The 17,320-nt window shown below is 50.0% G+C and overlaps 2 protein-coding genes across 2 annotated transcripts; one reads left to right on the top strand and one right to left on the bottom strand.

Moving 5' to 3' along the window:
• Window positions 1-3: 3 nt before the first annotated feature.
• TOP3A (DNA topoisomerase III alpha) lies at window positions 4-11,498 on the top strand. The gene is made up of 20 exons (XM_049791223.1): window positions 4-53; window positions 312-547; window positions 1,726-1,785; window positions 2,203-2,276; window positions 2,894-2,969; window positions 3,483-3,591; window positions 3,905-4,048; window positions 4,595-4,765; window positions 4,994-5,094; window positions 5,231-5,305; window positions 5,423-5,505; window positions 5,625-5,832; window positions 6,005-6,190; window positions 6,623-6,752; window positions 7,190-7,303; window positions 7,384-7,549; window positions 7,972-8,115; window positions 8,402-8,524; window positions 8,786-9,516; window positions 10,580-11,498. The coding sequence occupies exons 2-20, from the start codon at window positions 380-382 to the stop codon at window positions 10,756-10,758; spliced, it is 3,042 nt and encodes a 1,013-aa protein (XP_049647180.1). The 5' UTR covers window positions 4-53; window positions 312-379; the 3' UTR covers window positions 10,759-11,498.
• A 904-nt stretch (window positions 11,499-12,402) lies between these two features.
• MIEF2 (mitochondrial elongation factor 2) lies at window positions 12,403-17,320 on the bottom strand. Its single transcript, XM_049791224.1, has 3 exons — window positions 16,808-17,320; window positions 16,099-16,276; window positions 12,403-15,229 (listed from the first exon to the last, which is right to left on the bottom strand). Exons 1-3 carry the CDS (start codon window positions 16,952-16,954, stop codon window positions 14,175-14,177), a joined length of 1,380 nt encoding a protein of 459 aa, XP_049647181.1. The 5' UTR covers window positions 16,955-17,320; the 3' UTR covers window positions 12,403-14,174.

The raw sequence follows: 17,320 nt of genomic DNA, 5'->3' as shown, positions 1-17,320 counted from the left end.
GAAAAGCGCGCCGCGTCCCGCCGCTTTTTTTGCGACAGAGTGAGGGCGGTGAGGTGAGGAGAGCTCGGCCGGGGGGAAACCGGGGAAGGGAGAGGAGAGGAGAGGAGGGGAGGGGAGGGGAGGGGGCTGCCCCGGGGGAGGGAGAGCCCGGCCGGGGTCGGGGGGTGGGAGGGGAGCCGTGGAGGGGGTCTGCCCTGCCCTGGTGGACGGGGACCATCCCCGGCCTGAGGGAAGGCCTTGGGAGGGCTGAGGGGGCCGGGGGGGGGGGCCCCGCCTGGGGGTATTCAGCGATCGTTCTCCATCCTCGGCAGGATCCGGCCCCAGGACAAGGCCGCAGCAGCATGCCTTGGCTCCGCCGGAGCTGTCGCCGTCTCCTGTGATGAATTTTCAAGCGAGGATCAGGATGCTGCCGCAGCCCTGGCGTTTCTTCTCTCGGGCTGCAGAGGATCCGGCACTGCAGAGGATCCGGAAGGTTCTGTGTGTGGCTGAGAAGAACGATGCTGCCCGGGGAATTGCAGATCTGCTCTCCAACAGCAGAATGCGACGGGTAGGAATACACCGCATCTCCTTACCGCTTGCTGAGAGGCATACAGGTGGTCTGGCTTAGCTGGCTGGAGAGGGTCAGCTCAGCAGGACCAGCGTGCAGCACAGTCCTGGTCTCGGGTGTCATCTGTGTCTTGTGTGTTAGCCCCAGCGTGCTTGGCAGAGCTTGGCACAGGCAGTTCACATCAGCATGTGCGGCATCTTGCACTGTTTTTGCCTCTGGCCGCGCGAGGTTACAAGAACAGCTTTCTTTTGTGGACAAACACCGCTTGGCCAAATGTATTTGGGACTCTCGGACCCCTTTTCCTTGTGACATAAGTCCTGTTAGAATTCAGATCCCCAGCTGCGCTCCCTCTGCCCAGACTGCCTTCTCTGGGCAGTGAGCTCCGCGGTGAGGGCTCCCTGTGTTGTTCCTAAGCATACGCGAAAGGCTTCAGGAACTGAAACCATCTGTTGGCGTGTATTTCCCAGTGAAAAAGCACCACTTCTGCAGCATCAGCAACTGTTGGGTTTACCGAAGTTCACATAATAAAGCAAAGATGGTCTGTCATTTGGAGAAGAGCGAGTTCAAAGATCTCTCCTCTCTGCTGCTTTGTTTTGTGACCTTTAACAGTTTGCATAATTACTTGGTATTTCCAAGGTAAGGAACTAGAAGGTGCTTCTAGACCAGAATTATATTTGGATGAAAGGTGTGACAGAACCTGAGCGCTGACAGTCCCAGTCAAGGAAGGTATTGTCCTGCTTCTGTAGAAAAAGCAGCAAATACCCAATCTAGAAACTTCCACAAGTCTCAGTTAGGCAGAAGGTGGTCTTGGGGACCTGGAGCTGGCACACTAATTGTCATTTGGAGCAGGACAGTTGAATGTCAGGAATATAACTGGCCAGCCCCATTAAACAAATTTGTTCTTCACTGTTGTCACTATCCATGGGGAGATAACCCTGGCATCCCCTTCAGACATGGTTTAAAATATTCTTACAGCAGAAAGCACCATTTCAGTGTCTCCATAAATGATACAGGCAATTTCCACTCACGCTGCTGCAATTCCCGTTAGCTACAGTACCTGCTTTTCACTTGCTCCGTGCTTCTCTGTGCTCAGCCATAACAGCATGTATGAAGTGAGGTGGAACGCGTTTGGTTTCTGTTAGAAGCCAGAAACTCAGCAACTTTCCTTTTCCTTCTAGCGAGAAGGATTTTCCAAGTTCAACAAGATCTACGAATATGACTACCAGATGTTTGGCCAGGTAGAGTTTTCTTTCATTCTACTGCTAGATTAGAGAAGTGCAAAATGCTAATCATTAAAAGACATTTGTCAGAAGTTACGAAACACATACCTAGTGACGGGGAGGTTTTGTCCAAAGATGAAGAAAAGTCAGATGTTCTTTTCTTGGCTCAACCCCTGACCTGTTCTGTTGCTTTAAGTCTTTCAACTTTCTGGGTTTATATCAGCCAAAAATATGTTGCTATTTAGCATTGGGAACTTCCTACAGAAACTGAGGATAAGGCCATAGATTTAGCTGTCAGTAGAGAGAAGAACTTTTTATGTTAGCAGGAGGGAGGTGTCACTGACCGTGTAAATTGAAAACTGCATGAAGATCTTGGGGCTGTGGGTAGTTTTTAGGAAACGATGGGCACTAATTACCTTGCTCTGTCTCTTGCAGAACGTTACTATGGTGATGACATCTGTGTCGGGACACTTACTGGCTCATGATTTTAAGCTGCCGTTTCGCAAATGGTTAGTGCTTAGTACCCCCTCACAGGAAGAGGAGCTGTCATCTTCTGTTTTCAACCCTGAGCTGAGCAGGGCACTGCTAGTTTGAAGACTAGGGAGCAGGGAGGGACACTGACACCGTGTGCTTCAAGGAGCCACACAGAGCAGAGTGACAAGTACCAAATTTTATGTAGAGTAGCTAAAATATTGTTTCAAATTACTCTCCTCAGGGCACTGAAAAACCTCAAAGTCATAATACTGGTTAAAATACATTAAGGAAGACCCAAGGAATTAAACTGATTCCACCACTTGATTGATGTTTTTGTGTTCTTTCTTCAACTAGGAGTTGTCCTGGGAAGCAAGGCGCTTTCTCTAGCTTCCCTCCCCTTTGTTCTCTGTGCTTGAAATAAGTTGCTTGTTTAGAGCTGCCTTCCAGATTCGCTGTTTTCTCTGGTTGCTTTTTGGTTCTATTGCTTTTAAGTGTAACTCAGCATTTCATGGGACCTCCCAAGTTGTTTAAGACAAGGCCCAGAACTAATTCCAGTACTTGAAGAGCACTCCCTCACAATACAGCACCAGTTAGTATCTCACAACGTATGTTTTAGTTTTTGTTACACACACTCTTATCCTCTGTTTACCAGGCATAGCTGCAACCCTCTAGCTCTTTTTGATGCTGAAATTGAGAAGTATTGCCCTGAAAATTACGTTGATATCAAGGTATGTTGTTTTTAAGGGTTTCCCTGTAACTCTGAGTTCAGAGGTTATTCTACAAACACTGTCTCAGACAGAAGGACTGTACCTTTGTCCTTAGCGTCTAAGTTCTAGAGTTTAGCAAATTCCTCCTGTGTTTCCTGAGACTATATATGTTGTTCATTTGTGACTTTCAAAGTCTCCTGCTCATGTACAATTAGTGCAGTAAAGGAACAACTACTTTGCTAAAAGTAGAAATGTTTTTTCCAACAAGGTGGAATTGGTAATTGCATCTCAATTTCACCAAAAAATGGCATTTTCAGAAAAAAAATCTGATCCAAGAGTTAGATGTAGATAAATTACTCAATTCTTTTGAAAGCTGCCTAATCTCATGAGACACACAATTACAGAATGTTATTGCAACAATCTATCTCTATGGATACACGTTGCATTTCATGTTCAGTTAGTGAGTCATTCTAAAATTAAATGACAAAGCAAATGGCTTGGTATGTCTCACTCGGTGTTGTTTTCTCATCTCAGAGAACCCTTGAACGAGAAGTCCAGCAGTGCCAAGCTCTGGTGATCTGGACTGACTGCGATCGAGAAGGAGAGAACATTGGCTTTGAGATAATTCACGTTTGCAAAGCTGGTGCGTAGAGCATCTTCTGCATCAATCTGAGTTCCATTAAAGTGCCGATTTAACAGGTATTGCTGCTCACAGATCTTGCAACAGGCGTATTCTCAATCTTACTGTGTCCAGGTTAAATACGTTGGCTGTAGTTCTGATAAATATGTGGCTCTGATAGACCAGAAATATATTCAGCTATTGGAAAGCTATAGATAAGGTTGACACCATACTCTTTCGAAGATAGTTTTTCATTAGTTGCTCCTTTCCGTTCATGTTTGACTTGCTCTTTGATTATTTTTAAAATTTTTTTCCTTTTTTTTTTTCTGTCTGACAGTAAAGCCAAACCTCCAGGTTTTCCGAGCCCGTTTTTCAGAGATTACACTTCATGCTGTCAGAACAGCTTGTGAGAACCTCACCCAGCCAGATCAAAAAACAAGCGATGCTGTTGACGTCAGGCAGGAGCTGGACCTCAGGATAGGTATGGAAAGACATGCTGGAGATAAGAGCAGGCTGCCAGGCCTGAGCTGCTGCATGCACCTCCTCTAAAGGGAAGTGAACAAGAGTGTGGTAGGTAGGCAGGGGGCAGCTTTGTTATCAGTGTATAGCTTATTATCTATAAATACTTGAACTCCCTTAGACTGGTGAACAAACAAGATAGCCATCCATCAGGCTCTTCCTCACTTCTCGTCTAACCACATTGAATGCGCATTGTTAAAGCCCAGCAAGGGGTGTTTAGAAATCATCTGTTACTCTATCCTCAACACAAGACAGAAATGCCACCTATAGTGTCGTAAATCTGCTTTTTAGATCAGATGCAACTAAATCACATCTCATGTTTTACTGGAAACGTGCTCTTTGAAGCAAATGTTAGGTTTATAGCTCATGCAGCGCTGACAGGCTTCTGCAACTTGGTGTGTTAGAGTAAAATTAATACTCAGAGTATTAAAAAGGACCATCTGAATTGTTGTGATTCTCCTCCAATGTTGTCTTACTCAGTTCTGGTGTCTGGTTTTTTTTTTTTCAGGTGCTGCCTTCACCAGATTTCAGACACTGAGGCTCCGGAAGATCTTCCCTGATATTTTAGCAGATCAGCTGATCAGCTATGGTAGCTGCCAGTTCCCAACACTGGGGTTTGTAGTGGAACGCTTTAAAGCCATCCAGGCCTTTGTTCCTGAAGCCTTCTATAAAATAAAAGGTATGCTTGGGAAAAGCGAGTCCTGGACTCCATCTTAAAGGGCTTGACGTGTTTAGAAAGGAAAAACCATCAGAGCAACAAACAAACAATGCTGCAGAGGTGATTTCCTCTTCCTTTGCCATGACCACTAAGCAGAACTGAAAGGTTTCCCAATAGTGTGGCCTCACTGCCTCTGCTGTATTTCCATTGTATTACTCCTATATCACTCAGATCTGTTGTTCAACACAGTGACACATGATCATGAAGATGGCAGTGTGGTCTTCAACTGGAAGAGGAACCGGCTCTTTAATCACACAGCATGCCTGGTCCTTTACCACATGTGTATGGAGGTAGGAAAGCTTGTAAATAGTTGTATAATCCAGTATCAGCCAAATATTTCCTGCACTCGTCTTGCTCAAGACATTTAAAGAACAGTTTATGTCAACTCTTAAAGGAGAGTTTGCGTTTTGCTTACTCTGTCTTTAGGATCCGGCAGCAACTGTTGTCGAGGTTGTGAGCAAGCCGAAGAGCAAATGGAGGCCCCTGCCCCTGGACACTGTGGTATGTCTGAACTATGCTGAAAGGACTTATCTGAAAGAAGCTTTGAACAGATATTTTACTCACTGCTATGAATTATGCACAAATACTTCTTTTTTTTTCTGGCTCCTCCCAACGCAGGAACTTGAGAAGTTGGCTTCCCGCAAACTGAAAATAAACGCAAAGGAGACCATGAGAATAGCAGAAAAACTGTATACTCAAGGGTAAGAAAGCAAGATATGACTTGGTACACTTAACTCTTTCAAAAGTAAATGGCCTTTAGTCCAAAATGGGAAGCATCTTGCAGCACCTCTTAAAGTGCTCTTCTGTCTTTCTTCTTAAGGTTCATTAGCTACCCCCGAACTGAGACCAACATTTTCCCCAAGGAGCTGAACCTCTCTGCCTTAGTACAACAGCAAACACAGGACCCAAACTGGGGAGCATTTGCACAGAGGATTTTGGATCAGGGTGGGCCAACCCCTCGGAGTGGAACCAAATCAGATCAGGCTCACCCTCCCATTCACCCCACAAAATACACTGCTAACCTGCAGGTGAGTTTAACAAAGGCAGATTATTGGATGGTTTGTATTGCTTGATAAATAAAGATAAAATTCTTAATAATATGGTCATTAGCACAGTATTGTCACCTGAGATGTCACTAATATTTCTTGACACCTCATTTACACAGGAGGACACTGACTCTTTTTTTCTGTTTGATATTAGGGCAATGAGCAGAGACTATATGAATTTATCGTGCGCCATTTTTTGGCTTGCTGCTCTCAAGATGCCAAGGGACAGGAAACAATTGTGGAGATCGATATTGCTAATGAGCGATTCATTGCTCAGGGACTAATGATCCTGGCCCGAAATTATCTGGAAGTCTATCCTTATGAGAAGTGGAGTGATAAGGTAATACCCTTGAATAACATACGTGGGAGAGGCTAAAGTACCTGGAGCTTAAAATAGCACTTCACTGCCAACTTCAGACCCCTCTACAGAATTTGATAATTTCTGGCCCACTGGCTGTTTCACTCAGAGCCATCTCTGCTGAAAACCTCTGCAGCTTTATTGTGCCAGCTTTGGATAAATTCTTCCCCTTCTGACCCACAGCAGAGACCATACAGGGCAGTAGTGTTGACTTTACTCACCAAGAGGAGCTGCAGTTGCTGTTCCGTGGTGTCTCTGGCAGCTCATTACTGGCTAATCCTGAGGACCCTGAGGCTGGATCTTCTCCAGAACAGGGTGCTGCTCTATTACTGCACTGGCTTGCTGTTAGTGTGACATTTTGTCTTCATCGAAGGGACCAGAAGGCAGTTTCAAAGAGATTCTCCTTCCCTTCAGGTTATCCCACTGTATCAGAAAGGGTCTCGCTTTCAGCCCACTACAGTGGAGATGGTGGATGGGGAAACCAGCCCTCCATTGCTCCTCACAGAAGCGGATCTCATTGCTCTCATGGAGAAACATGGCATTGGTCAGTATTGGCAGCGTGGCCTCTCGCTCTTGGGAGAGCTTTGTTCATAAGCTTCTTCTCAACTTCTCTAACATGAGTTCTGTCCCATTCTCAGAGTAGGAAATTCTCTAAATGTCACTCTAGATAAGAAACCACTTAAATGTATAGAACAAAGGGATAGTGGAGACCTGTGGGCAAAGTCCAAAGATCCTGAGGAGTCTACGGAGTGCCTCCAATATCTAGGGAGATACGCAGTTTAGGGTCCAGGGTGTGCCTGCCAGCACTTGTTGGCCTCAGCGTCAGTGGGACATGAGGGCAACCTGGGACGTGTGGGACATGAGGAGCTGCCTCTGACCACAAGTTGTCTCCTTGTCCCTTTAGCACCTTGCACTCTGCACTAGGCACAGGGGAAATCACTTCTTGGCACCCAGTTCAACTGACAACCTGTCTCCTTTCAGGGACTGATGCCACTCACGCTGAGCACATTGAGACAATCAAGACACGGATGTACGTGGGCCTTACAGCAGATCAGCGGTTCCTCCCAGGCCACCTGGGCATGGGGCTGGTTGAAGGTAAGGGCAGTGCCTGTTAGGAAGATGGCAGGTTCCTTACTTGCTCCTTCCTTTCACTTACCATGTGGTATATTCCTTAGGCTATGATTCCATGGGCTATGAGATGTCCAAGCCTGACCTTCGAGCTGAGCTGGAGGCTGATCTGAAACTGATCTGTGAGGGGAAGAAAGACAAATCTGCAGTGTTGCAGCAGCAGGTCCAAAAGTACAAGCAAGTCTTCATCGAAGCTGTGGCCAGAGCCAATAAGTGAGTCCTGTCTTTGCCCTCTTCTGTTTGCTTTGTTGTTCTGGGAGGTGCTGGCTTCTTACCTGGGGCACAGCCTGGAGTGGGATCCTGTTAAACTGTTTCCCTGGAGCACTGCCCAGTGTGTGTAGGCATTTGCATGGGAAGGGATGACTTGCAGCCTGGCACACCATCATGAGTTAGTGCCAACTAACTGCTCATCTTAGTTTAAACCCTTAAGATTAAATTCAGAGCTGGCTGAAGGAGATGGCAATGTGCACTGACCTCTTTTGTGTTGTACCCACACCTAGCCTGTTCCAGAGTGGTGGTGCTCCACATAATCGTGGAGAAGCTCAGAGGGGCTGCATGGAGGGCGGCAGGTGCTAATTCACTGCAGTGCTCTTTGCAGAGGAGACACACAGGATGCTCTGCTTGTTTCTTTATAGATTGGATGAGGCCCTGGCTCATTATTTTGGAGAAGCCACAGAAGTTGCAGAGCAAGAGGAGGTCTACCCAGCAATGCCCGTTTCCGTTCGGAAGTGTCCACACTGCAACAATGACATGGTCTTGAAGACCAAGAAGAATGGCGGGTTGGTGATCTTCCCTGTTGTACAAAGTAGCCTTCTGTGTTGGTTTGTGTTTTTTCTAGACGCTGTTTGTTTACCTCCACTCTACAGCAAGCATGAGAACTTGGGCTGCAGCTAGCTAACTCCACCAGCTACGTAAGCTGTGTGGACTCAGCTGAACCTCTCTCAAGGACATATTTGCCCTTAAAAATTGTTTTGACAATTTCTGACGGCTGAGAAGATGGGAGAACAGATCACTGACTGTCTTGACTTTGCCTTTTCCTCATCTGGTGCCTTTGTCCCACGGCAGGTTCTATCTCAGCTGCATGGGCTATCCAGCTTGTAAAACTGCAGTCTGGTTTCCTGATTTCGTGCTGGACGTGACCAGGGACGAGAGCGTCTGTGCTGTGTGTAAACCACATCCAGTTCACAGGTAGGTCGTACCAGTTATCCCTTGGGGAAACGCAACCCCTCAGACATTATGTGTTAACCATCAGGGCCAGAGACTTCCACGGGCTAGGCTGGGCAACCATTTCCCATTCCAGTCTTGGAAAGCTGGAGCAGCACCCTCGTGGCTTGGACATAGAAAGAAGAGGGGTTGGGGAAACTGGTGTAAGCATAGCAGAATTAAAAAAAAAAAAGAAAAAATCCAGTCCAAATTGAGGGGAGACTTTCATTCTTCCTTTCCTTTTAGACTGAAGTTTAAATTCAAGAGAGGCAGCGTTCCACCCGTGATGCCCCTGGAGTTTGTTGGTTGCATTGGAGGCTGTGATGACATGCTAAAAGAGCTCTTGGACCTGAAGTATTTACACAGGTCATCCCAGCCCGCATCGTCAGCCAGCCAGCAAGCTAATCACTCACAGGTCAACAACTCCTTTAACAGAGCTAGTGGTGAAAACAGACATGTGAGGGGGACCACAAACCTGGCATCGGGACATCTACTCTCCTTGAGCTCAGCGAGAACAGCCAGGCCTGCTCCTTCAGCTGCTCCAGATGACAGGAACAATGCAGTGGTGTGCAACTGCGGGAACGAAGCCCTGCTGCTAACTGTGCGCAAAGAAGGGCCCAATCGAGGCAGGCAGTTTTACAAATGCAGCACCGGTACCTGCAATTTTTTTCTCTGGGCCGATCAGCCCTCAGAGGACAGAAGCAACACAGCTCCGCGAGGCTCTGCTCTGCCCCAGCCCTTTGCAGGAAGGGACCCAGCAGGATTTCAGTGCCCAGGAGGAGGGAGAGGTCCAGAGCTCTTTGGAAACAACAGCTCCAATTCAGGAGGCAGCACAGTCTGCAAGTGTGACCAGCCAGCCGTCACACGTACTGTACAAAAGGACGGGCCCAACAAAGGGCGGCAGTTCCACACCTGCTCTAAACCCCGAGAGCAGCAGTGTGGCTTCTTCCAGTGGGCAGATGAAAACATGGCACCAGGTAAGGCTGGGCTTGGGGCAAGACGCAAGGGTTAGAGGCTGTTGAAGCTAAACTGAACGCACTTCTCACACGTGCGTAACGCTAACACAGCATGACAGCTCTTGTAGCAACTCATACATTTAACAGAGTTCAGGCTTGTCTTTAGAACATCTGTCAGCAGCATTATAGCACTTCAAATGTTGCTTGTAACAGCTGAGTCTGGCTTACCTTTCCAAGTTCTAGCAGGATATGTCGTAGCACACATCTGCTGCCCTCCGAGCAGGATGCTTTGCTTCTACGTGCAGTAAGCTTGAGCATCTCTCTGTCCGTGACTCATTAGATAAAGCCCAGCACTCTTTCCAACAGTCTGTTTGGGAATTTGTCTTCCCAAATTACAGTGCTCAGCTTTGTGAGAGCTGTTACTGACTTGGTATAGAGTTGAAGTGATGGCACCGCTTTTGGAGATCTTAAACCCCATTCTGTCATACCAGGGAAACTGTGCTACTCCCTCTGCCCTAGTTTAGAAATGCAGTGAAAGACCAAGTCTTTCTGAAGCTTTGATCAGAGCTGAGAAACTGAGTGTGGCTGCTGTGGAAAGATGCTGAAAACAAGTACCCATAAAAAAAACCACAAAAAACAAAACACAGAATAAGGATGCAAAAGAAAGAGCACTGAGACAAAGGGACAGCAAGCAAAGTATAGAGGTGGAGATGTGGTCTGAGAGAGATCTTCAACACTGGCCTCCTCTTTAGACATTTGGGCCTAAAGGGGTAGAATCAAGTTTTCAAAACTACTTGAAAAGCAAGTTTTCCTCTGGCATGTTTTGTTGTTTCCACTTCAGCTGTAGACCAGAGCAGGCAACCAGGCAGAGCAGTTTCCCCTGTTCTGTTCCCACATTTCTCTAATGCTGCAAGACAAATAGATAACATTTAACTGTTTAGACAAATCTGAACCAAGTGTAGATTCAGGAATAATCTGAGTGGCTGGAGTAGTGAAATCCTTGACATGCCATTTTCAACTTGTCTTCTGTTCTTCACCTACTTAGATTTTCAAAGGTACTTAAATGCAAGTTGTTTCTCTCTAGGGCCTTCTGGAGATGTCTCTTTGAACCACTTTGGCAGCAGTGAATACTCAAGAGGGTTGGGAAGTAAAGCCAAGAGACCAAGCAGTCTCTCCTCGGGAGCAACTGCCAAGAAACCACGGACCTGTAGCATTTGCCATCAGCCTGGCCACACTAGGAAAACCTGCCCTCAAAACCACTGAGCCCAGATGGACATCTCTTGAGAGCCTGAAAGGTCCAGGGTTGTGAGCTGCTACAGGAGCAACTACGGCTGAAAGGAACTGGAATCTAGAAACAAGTCTGTTAAGTGCTTTCTGGAAGGGCTGGTTGCAGGCTGCTCCTGCCAAGGGATACCATCCTCATGCACGCGTTACATACCTGGGCAGCAAGGGCTCAACCAGCTTTGAAAGGTGACCTCTCTACTGGTGTCAGCCTTTGTTTTCAGCTGCTCTTCTGCTGAGCAGATTAGGATAGTCTAAACATTTCAAGGAAGCATTGGGAAACAGAATCTGCAGAGAAAGTGGCACTGGTTCTAGTCCACCTGTAGTTTCTGTCATGGCGGTGGTTGTATGCAGCCTTTCTACCCAGGAGCGAGCTGGACTGTAGCCACTAAAACGGACACCAGGGCTGCTTAGCTCTTCTGAGTCCCTGGCTTTCCACAGTGTGGAATTAAATTAAATTCCCTTCTAAGTTGTTACCTGAACAACATTCCCCCTCTCTTTTTTTTTTTTGTCACAGCACCACACCCCTTACCTTGGTTGTCCCTGCCAATGAAGGAGGGCCAGGTGCAGAGAAGCTGGATCTAGTGCTTGCCCTGAAAGGGAAGCTCAGCTGCAGTGCTCAGGAAAAGCCTTCATTTTAGATGGTTCCTGAATTTGAAACTGAGTTCTTCCTCAAACCTTGAGATGTGCCTCTGTGATCCTGCTAGCTAATGGAAGTTATTATTGTCAAACTAACAAGTTTCCTATTAAAAGATTATTTAATTTTTAAATTTGATAGTGACATCTTAATTCTGCCTTATTATTTCTTCCTACATAGTCCAGCTGTTACCGTAAAAGCATCCACCCAAATCTTGCTCTTTCCACTTACTCATCGGAACAATAGAGAAGCTTTCTTGGCAGAAACTCCCCACAGTTATTTAGAAGTGAGCTGCAGAGGGGCAGGGCAAGTGGTTTTATCTCACCAGCTGTAGTATTGCTGCCCAGGGACAGACAGACAGCTGGCTGAACTGAAGGGAGGTTCTGCTTTCCTGCACTTAGTTAAATCAAACTCCCTGGGAAGCCGGACTACCTCCTCCCTCTCTGTTGGGGCTTCCTCTATACATCAAAGAAAACAGAGCCACAAGATTCCTGTGTCCTCTTCTGCTAGAGGACAGCATTCAGTTTTTCCCCAGGGCCTCCGACGCTGCTCAGGACCCTACTCCTGGACGCAGAGCAGTTCCGCAAGGTCAGTACTGAGGTGACATGCAGCACACGGAGCAGCCAGCGTGGGCAGGAGGCTGAAGCGCTTTCTGTAGAGGGTAGCTCGAAGCAGAGGAGACCACAGCAGCACAGGTTCACTTTAAGGTCTGCATGAGAGAGGAGAGAGCCTTTAACTCTGCAGCAGTCCATCACTGTTGGGCCTAAATCTATGGACTAAGGGCAGGAGAACTCGGGTTGCATTTCCCTGTACCCCTCGCTCCCACAATTAACAGCCGTGGCCTAAAAATACAGACCTGCCGGCTAAAATAACAGGATTACGAGGCTTTGCAATGCAATCACTGAGCCGGTGAAAGCCCAGCAGAAGCCCAGCTTCTGAATGGCAACAGCAGCAGAAAGCATTTGTGTAGCACACAGGCAAAAGGTTAAGCGTTGCCAGTGGCATCGGCCATTACCAGCTTTCCTAGTCTGACCCTGGTCAGAGTTCAGGCAGCTGAGCAGTTAGAGCCACTGGGTAAATGGCACGAGCTCAGTGTCCGGATGGCTCCTGTACTGCAGCCAGGTGCTCTGCAGGCATAGAGCTTTGGAAAAGGAGAAAGGCCTTGCAGGGTGGGGTCTGACCACCACCAAGTTCTCCACACAGGAAAGGATGCCCTGGGTGGTGCTGGGTGGTTCTCAGGCATGCCACCACAGCTGGAAGATAGCTTCAGCCCTTATCACGGGAAAGGAGACAAAACAGAGCTGACACAAGAGAACCAGTACACACAGGGAAGGTTTATTCTCATTGCTAACACCTGGGAAGTGGTTTAGAGGAATAAACTGAGTAATCTTCAGAGTGGGAGGAAAAGCAGGTTTTTTTCTTCCCATAAACAAGATGATCACTGTAAAGAAAACTAAACCACAACAGCTGCTCACATTGAAGTCCACAGGATTTCTCCATCTCCACCAGTGTGCAAAACCAGCTCTTCCCATTAAATGTAAAAATATATTATTTGCCCTGGGACTACATCCAGAAACAAAGCCTACTAGCAGCCACTCAAAGGGAAAAAAACAAAACAAAATACCCAAACAAAACATACCTTCTTAATAAAAAGCATAAACCACTTCAGTTCTTGCAAGCACTTTGCTCAGAGCATCATTCCTGTCCTGCCCCATACCATGGGGCTCCAGGGGAACAAGACCTCAAGACAGCAGCAGTACATATGTGAAAAGGTCACTGGACAAACTGGAAGGCAACGCTGTGGTTCATCACAGAGCAGCGAGTACCCGCAGACGGAGGCTGGCAGCAACCCACCCGCCATGGAGGGGACACACAGCCCTGCTGCAGCCTCCGCCAAGGGACCGATACCAGGAACCTCTCAGGAGTCAGCAGCTCTCTTCCTGCCACTGCCTTTTTTGGGACATCTTCCAGCAAAACGCCGCATGGGACAAGGGCCACAAAGCCCCCGCGCCGTGCTGGAAGCACACCGCTTCCTCGGGGCAGAGCCAACACTGGCAGAATGAAGAGGTAGGGCTGAGCTCGCCCCTTTTGGCAACTGAAAGGGTTTCCAAAGAATAAACCTGCAGCCCCTTTTGCTATGGCTGTATCTTCAAGCCCCCAGACAACCACCCAGGTCATCACTGGGACCTTATTTCAGATTGGCAATATCCTACAGACGGATGAAGCTCCCACCATGTCCCAAAAAGCCAGCTTGAGGGCATGACACAGTAAGATCAAGTTGGCTGCTGGTGAAAGGACCCACCCAGCACCCAGGACGCAGCACCTGCAGGGTCTGCGGGACACAGCAGCAGCAAGGAACTGCTGCCTTCCAGCTCCAGCTGGTCTCAGAGCATGAGGGGAGCCTGACAGTTGTGACAGCAGGCTGGGACAGGCAGAGGACACTGGGAACCAGAGACCAAATGTGCTTCACATCAGCTCCCAACACCCAGGGGACGGGACTCACCTGTAGGTACTTGAGGTGTGGGCTGCACTTGCCCCGGGTTCGGCAGAGCCTCCCAGCCAAAGGCTCCTTATGCCAACACCCACCTCTGCTCAGGCACGTTTTATTCAGACAGGAAATACTTGGGTTTTTTTTTTTTCTCATAAAGTGCAAGAACTTCGCCTCTTACTGACTAGTCAACTAGAAGCATCCCAACCTTCACAGCAGGGAGCAGCAGACGGGCGAGGAACACCCTAAGTTCGGGAGCTGCCGACACACCAGTCATTTCTCCTTCAGCAGGAGCTCCGGCTCAGATACCGCCCTGTAGAGCATGAAGCCCATTTCATCAATTTCCTCTTCCAACAGCTCGCAAAAGAGGTTGATTTTGTGGTTGAAATAGGAAGGCAGGACCCCTTTTTCCAGGTAGCCTACCAGCTCCTCAAGCACCTGCTGGAACCTGTCAGCAAGGCTTTCTTCTGCCCAGTCCGAACTGGTGGCACTGAGATGAAGGATGACGTGGGTCAAGGGGCTGCCGCTCAGTTTGTGCAGGGCGGGATGGCTCTTGCAGATGCCGTTCAGGATGCGGAGGCAGCGCTGCCGAGCCCCGGTGTCACCGGCATCCAGCTCCTTCAGCTTTGAAACCTCTGCCCTGTAAAAGCTCTCAAGCCAGAGGTTTTCCACCAGTCCTTCAGGAGGAGCAGCCAGAAGAACCTTGTCCTCCATTTCCACCACTGGGAAGAGGGTGATGCTCAGCTCAACCTGGTCGTGTTTGACTTCCAGTTTCAGCTCCTGGGAAGCCACGACCGGGTGGATGACACTCCCCAGCAGGCTGCCTATGGCAGGCCAGTTGATGGAGGCAACCAGCATCTTGTGAAGGGTCTCATTGAGCGCGTTGGAGGAGAGGTACCGGCCCACGATGAACCTGTCCCAGGGGCTACGCCCACGAGGGAAATACTCCAGATCAGTCCTCTTGATCATCCAGTACTGGGGGTTCCTCACCACGGTGTCCTCTCCTGGGATGAGGCTCCAGAGCGTGGCGTCAAGGACCACTGGCAGCATGAGGTGGACGTGGTCGGCTGCCAGAGCTCCGAGGCCATCGAGCAGGGGACCGCTGAGGAAGAGGCTGCCGAAGGGCAGCTCCGGGCACTTGATTTGCAGGAAGTTCTGCAGTTGGACGCAGATGCTCCTGGCCAGCTGCGGGGCGAGGGATGCTTGCGCCTCGGGCACGGCCAGCCGGCTGCTGTAGTGGGAGAGGAGCTTTTCCTGCAGCGTGAGGCAACGTGGAGGGCTGAACTCAACCTGAGGAGTCTCCGGAGGGGCAGAGCAGGCCCTGGGCTCTGTGAGAAGGAGATGGGGCAGAGGGAAGGGAAAAGTCACAGCTCTGAGTAGATCATCTACAACCAACAGCAGCAGCTTCTCCCGCCGCAGCCGAGGGAGAGGCGCAAGCCGGGTGCCCAGCTCTCAGCCCACCTCTCTGGACACAAGGCTGACCTTGCCAAGAGGGCCACCACCAAGTCCTCTGATGTTAACAGCGCTCCACAGCCAAGGCAGAGCCCAAACTAACCTCAAAACCCCACTGCGCCCAGCCTCACCTCCCCCAGCTAGGGATGGGTAAACCAGGCTAAGCACCAGCAGCCGGGCAAGGGACTCACTACCAGGGTCCCTACGAGTCTCAGCCCCACTGAGACTGCTCAGGCAGATCCAGCCTGCTCCAACATCTGTCTGATCACTCAAGTCCTGCAAACAATCCTGCTCCGGGTCTGGTATCTCAGGACCTGTCCTGCACCGAGCTGGGCTGCTTTCCCACTTGGAAAAACGCTGTCTTTGTAGGCAGCCGAACAAGGCAGCCTGTGTCTGCGGCAGTTCCCGAGCGCACCTTCCTCTAGGCAGAGCTGACCCAGAAAACGAGCACAGCAAGACATCGCTCCAGAGGAAACAAAGCCCCGACAACCTCCACCACGCCGCGGTGGCCAAGACGCCCAGGACGTTATCGGAGGTGCTGTTACTGCAGGCATTGCCTAAAAAGGGACCGTGGCTTGGGAGCCTCCCAGGAGGGCAGGCTCAATCGGGTCGGCTTTCCAGTCACCGAGCTAAAAATAACGCAATGCTTCCAGGCTGTGGGGAGCAGTGGCACAGATGGCCCCGGAGCACATCAAGGTGATCTTCCCAACCGCGGCGGGAGCCGGCACGCAACCACGAGCCTCACCTGGCGCCGGCGGCCGAGCTGGAGAGAGCAGAGGCTCACTGAGGTCTTCCCTTCTCTGCTTCTTGGGGAGTTTTGGCGTTGCCTTGATCAAGGCCAAGTCCTGCCAGCTCTCCTCCAGGGTCTTCTGCTCAGCTTTGGGATCGCCTTCGTCGCGAGGGCTGGTGGCTCGGTCTATCAGCTGGAGGGAAGAAAAAGCCACGTAGATGAGTTATTATCTTGGTACCATTTCCCCACGGTCACGCCCTGAGCTAAAGGGGGCAACAGCCCCTCTGGTGCACGTGTGGGGAGACACAGCCCCGCGCAGGGCTTCCGCTAGCAAAAATAGACAGTTTAGGGGGGCCAAAAAGGTGCACATTTTCTTCCTGCAGATTTTAAGTAGAAAACAGTCAGGTGTCCAAAGGTGAATTTATCCCAAAGTGCCTTTCTGGATGGGATACTGTATCCCCAATGAGTGCTGTTCCAGACAAACAGGGCGTGGGACTGTGTGTGCCCCCGCAGGGTGGAAGTGGGCAGCTCCACACCCACGGCACTGCCACTGTCACCGGCAGCATTTCTACCGGACTCAAGGGACCGGCTCCGCAGCTCGGGAACAGCCAGCGAGGTCTGTGGCACATCTTCTCCCATCGCTGGGGACCAAAACGGTTTTCCTCAACGGTCCGTCCGGTCGTTCCCATCCTCCGAACCCTGACGGTGGTCGCGCCAGCCTTACCCGCTTAACGGCCAACGTGGCGATGGCGAGCACGGCCGCGCCGCTGACGCCCAGCACCAGCCTGGCGTTGGCCAACAGCAGGTCGAGGACGCTGCCCAGCCCGCCGTCCTCCTGCCGCTTGCCCCGCTGGCTAGTGAATTCGGCCATGGTCGCCCTGCGGAGGGGGAGAGGAGCAGCGGGCTGTCACCTTGGACGGAGGACCTGCCTCCCCAGGGGGATGCAGAGCCCCCAAGGTGGGAGATTTTTTTTTTTTTTTTCGATTTTTAAAGAACGGGGCTTTTCTGCGGTGCCCGCCCCACCGCCACCGGGATACCTGGGTACGGCAGAAGAGCAAGGGTCACCCCAAAGAAATATCACCCGCTTCTCGCCCGGCCCCTGCCGCAACCGGGAACGGGCGAGCGCTGGGGGCGGAGGGGTGGGGTAGTACCGCGACCCGTGCCCGCAGGGAGGGAACGGGATGGAGACACCCCCCCACCCGGCTCCGCGCTACCGAGGGGAAGCGGCCGAGGCCGC

This window comes from Accipiter gentilis, chromosome 33 (genome assembly GCF_929443795.1).
Source record: "Accipiter gentilis chromosome 33, bAccGen1.1, whole genome shotgun sequence".
In the NCBI taxonomy this organism is placed as follows: Eukaryota; Metazoa; Chordata; class Aves; order Accipitriformes; family Accipitridae; genus Astur; species Astur gentilis.
This window is presented reverse-complemented; position numbering and strand designations above follow the sequence as displayed.

What these genes read in the sequence shown, in the direction of transcription:
- TOP3A (XM_049791223.1), top strand. Translation starts at nt 380, where the DNA reads ATGAATTTTCAAGCGAGGATCAGGATGCTGCCGCAGCCCTGGCGTTTC. An exon ending in CCAACAGCAGAATGCGACGG is followed by an intron (nt 548 to 1,725) that starts GTAGGAATACAC and finishes TTTTCCTTCTAG; the next exon opens with CGAGAAGGATTTTCCAAGTT. An exon ending in AAAATTACGTTGATATCAAG is followed by an intron (nt 2,970 to 3,482) that starts GTATGTTGTTTT and finishes TTCTCATCTCAG; the next exon opens with AGAACCCTTGAACGAGAAGT.
- MIEF2 (XM_049791224.1), bottom strand. Translation starts at nt 16,954, where the DNA reads ATGGCCGAATTCACTAGCCAGCGGGGCAAGCGGCAGGAGGACGGCGGG. An exon ending in CCACGTTGGCCGTTAAGCGG is followed by an intron (nt 16,277 to 16,807) that starts GTAAGGCTGGCG and finishes TCTTCCCTCCAG; the next exon opens with CTGATAGACCGAGCCACCAG. An exon ending in AGCTCGGCCGCCGGCGCCAG is followed by an intron (nt 15,230 to 16,098) that starts GTGAGGCTCGTG and finishes TCCTTCTCACAG; the next exon opens with AGCCCAGGGCCTGCTCTGCC.